Here is a 3,921-nt window from a genome sequence, read left to right as displayed (position 1 = left end):
GTTAATGTTACATTTAAAAGAGCAATATGTTTCCAATGAAATATACTATAAAAAAATAGATGGTAGAATAGGAAAGTAAGTAATAAATATTTTTAAAAACTAAAATATCAATCATTTTCTAAAGTCCCGTACAAAATCTTAAACAACTATGAATAAAAAATTAAAAGGAAGCCTTGAACCTCCAACACTGTGATTATCGATATCACGCTCTAACCAACTGAGTTATTCCATCCAACTCCCATTAAAAAAGTGGTTTTATCTTATATACTCTTGTAATAAACAAACGTAGAGCTGCACTTGACTCTCATAATCCTTAACCTGCACATGCTATTCAGTAATCCAGGAAATAATGAACAAGAATATGAGAATGATCTTTTTTTTAAAAAAAATAACCGATGTAAGTTTAACACGAGAATAAAAAGTAGAGCTGTCAAAATGGGCTTGGCCCGGTGAGCCAACCCAGTTCACCACGAGTTCGAGCCAGGTTGGGTTAAAAAAAATTTGAAATTTTCAATGCGGGTCAAATTTGAACCCAGCTCACTAACAACCCAGCTCACCCGGATTGAACCCGTAGTGAGCCGGGCTGACCCACCAACCCGTGATTAAATTTTTTTTTTAAAAAAATACAATAATTATTGGGTCATGGTGCAGTCCAACATGAGACAATAATAATTTAATGTTAAATTGTGATTTGTAATTTTTATGATTTTGGATTGTATTTGAAGTTTAAGATGATTTTGGATTATATTTGAAGTTTAAGATGATTTTGAATTATATTTATCTATTTGAGATTATTTAGATTTGATTTGATTGTATTTAAAATTATCATTTAATGTTTGAGATGAATGATTCATTTATGGATGTCTTAATTAAGAATCTCATATTTTTAAAAATAAGTTTAAATTTTTGGGCTTTAGTTGTATATTAATAAAAAAAATGAAAAAAAAATTATTTTTTTTTAAAGGTGAGCTAACCCGTTTAACTCACCAACCCGTGGTGGGCCGGGCCGGGCTCGATTTTTTTGAGCTCACTGATAAGTGAGCCGGGTTGGGTTGGCCCACCAAATGGCCAACCCGTGGTGGGCCGGGCCGGGGAGCCCGTTTTGACAGCTCTAATAAAAAGCAGGACATCCTTCAACACTCTAATGTACACATACAGTAAAGTTAGCTTCAAAAGGCCCAAGTTTTTCACTAGACCAAACTAAACAATAAGGTGATATAAGATCAAATAAGATATAGCCAATGTTGCACTCGCAGCATCAGTTCCAAATTCCTATGTGGGTTTTATCACCGAATAATGAATACAAAGCTAAAAAAATATTAAAAAAAAAAAAAATCCATGTTTCCATTTCAGAGTTCAGACAGTGTCATCATGAAATGAAGGCTCCACATTCGATTTCGCAGCATTCAGATAAGTCTTCCTTGTCAAACTTGTCCATATCAAAATCCCAAGAATTGTGTGATGATATGTCTCCCATGTCAAAGTTGTATGCAACATCATCATCATCATCAGGCAATGATTTGTCTAAGCTCTCATGCATATTAGAAGTATCCAACCTGCTACTTACGAGATCCTTCTCACTTGTCTGGTCCAAATCAACATTGATTGGAGAAATGCATTGACTTCTCCCTAAACAAGTCAATTGTTCTGCAGTCTTCCCATTGCATGTCGTAATCGGAGACTGATTTATTGAAACTACCCAAAAATCAACACTAGAAACATAGATTATATCTAACTATACAGATTTCAAACATGAAGCATCCAACTCTTTTCGCATAGTATTGAAAATTCCAAATCAACTAATCAAAATAATTTAAGGTGAACAAGCCTTACCTTACAAAACTTGTAAGGGGAGATTGCTCTCTACTTTTTTAAATTAGCAATACTTATAAGGTGAGGATTGTTCACCTCACCACTAATCATTTACGAATAACACATAACAAAAATCCCACATTCGTACCTAATCTTTGTTCTTAAAATAGGCAAAATATTTATTTCATCAAGCTAGTAAATGTTTTAAATTCCTGTTTGAAACTACAACTACATGGCAAGAACCCTTTCATGCAATTATCACCGACTTAAATGATGACAATGTATGCACAAACTAATACCACAACTCAATTTGAATTAATCGTACCACAACTTGAAAAGTTTTAAATAGCTATTGCAGTTTTAATAATCAAAATCAGCAAATAAGACTGCCTACCACATTGAAACGAAAAATTAAAACAGAAAAGGCAGCAACGACCGATTTTTCAAGCATAAGAGGAAAAACATGTACCGGAAGGAGAAACTCTGGATTGAGGAAGCATTGCAGGATTTGCATTCATGTCTGCAACATTGGGTGGGGGTGGCCTCCGAAAAGTATTGAATGTGTTGACAGCATTTTGCATGTCTCCCAACAGCATCTGAATCCTGATTTTCTCTTGATTCAGCGAAACCCTTTCTTGATGCAGCGACGCCTTCTCTCCCTTCAAGCATATATACTCATCCAGCATATTTTCCAAACTCAGCAAACTCTTTGACACCTAAAAAATAGTAAAATTAGAATTAAAATTTGAATATTGCTGATAGCTCTTTTTTGTTGATTGATAAGAATTAGAATGACAAAATCATTGGAGCAATTCTAATAAGAAAAAATGAAAAAGAAGGTAGCATACCTCTTGGTTGGCAATAAGAGAGGAAGCCTCGTTAAGAAAGGTGGAACGCGTGAGGGAAAAGTTGTTATCGAGGAGAAAACGATCAACGATGATAGAGACTAGATTGAGGCTCATCTTTCTCTTTTGCAATGACTCGGGCTGCTTTCCGCCATTCAGTAGTGTCTTCATCGTGTACAATAGCAAACAATAGAGACAGTGTGGTGACTTTGCCTTCTTCACCTTCTTACGTTTATAGGGATTCGAACGCGGGAATTTATTTCTTTTCGACCTATCAATAATTAGTAATTACCGCCACAAATATTAATTGAATTTTTTTTAAATCAAAATCAAAATAAAATCTATTAATTCACACTATCAATGTAGTATATTTATTTAATTATTCTTTTATACGTAAAAAATAATATTTTTTAAGAAATAATAAATGTTTTATTATTTTTTTTAAAATAAAGGGTTTTGCTTTTAATTTTTAATTTTTAAATTTGAATTTCGTTTCAGCAAAACAGTTTTATCCAGATATATTTTTTATGCTTTAAAATACAGGTGTTTAATTAAATATTTTTATTTTCATAAACTAATTTTAGTAATCACAATAATATTCTTCAAATAATGAATGAATTCAGAAAAATAATAAAATTTTAAATTAACTTAATTATAAAATTGTGCTGAATGATTTTTTAGTTGTTCAAAGACTTGAAAAATCACTCTATTAACTTTATTTTTTATTTTTCAAAGAAAACTTTTTAATGGTAAGTTAATTGATCTTCCTTTATATCGTGTAATTTTTCGTTTTTTTACACCTTCTTTTTTCTTCTCTTCTCGAATCGTGTGACATCTTTTATCCTAACATCGATATACAATAATTATAAAAACATATTATTGGGTTAAATAAAATCTTTAGAATTAAAACAATAGTTCCATTAACATAAGAGTAGAGAATTCACATTCGTAAACTTAAAGCATGGTCAAATGCGGAATTTATAGAAAAATGAAACATGAATTTTTTTCTAAAACAAAATAACAATAATGAAATCCTAAACTAAGCTTAGCTATGCCCAATGTTGCGTATCCTATTAGAGCATGCCCAACTGAAACCTAAGTCTCATCACCAACATCCTCATGTTGATGATCACCTGCAACACAATTTAAACAAATACAAAGAACAAGGGATTGAGAAACATCTCATTCGGTTTCAGGTGTACAAATAACAGTTAGGCAACACACACAAATCATAACAAGCACATCGATAGCTACACATTAATCA

General features: G+C 32.1%; 1 protein-coding gene across 1 annotated transcript; it reads right to left on the bottom strand.

The window, feature by feature from the left end:
- Positions 1 to 1,026: 1,026 nt before the first annotated feature.
- LOC145956506 (uncharacterized) lies at positions 1,027 to 3,614 on the bottom strand. The gene is made up of 2 exons (XM_083072106.1): positions 2,661 to 3,614; positions 1,027 to 2,528 (listed from the first exon to the last, which is right to left on the bottom strand). Exons 1-2 carry the CDS (start codon positions 2,826 to 2,828, stop codon positions 2,256 to 2,258), a joined length of 441 nt encoding a protein of 146 aa, XP_082928232.1. The 5' UTR covers positions 2,829 to 3,614; the 3' UTR covers positions 1,027 to 2,255.
- Between the last annotated feature and the right edge of the window lie 307 nt (positions 3,615 to 3,921).

Source organism: Cajanus cajan, chromosome 3 (genome assembly GCF_000230855.2).
Source record: "Cajanus cajan strain Asha chromosome 3, NIPB_CcT2T_4, whole genome shotgun sequence".
Classification (NCBI taxonomy): domain Eukaryota; kingdom Viridiplantae; phylum Streptophyta; class Magnoliopsida; order Fabales; family Fabaceae; genus Cajanus; species Cajanus cajan.
The sequence above is the reverse complement of the archived record's forward strand: the minus strand, read 5'-3'. Positions and strand labels throughout refer to the sequence as shown.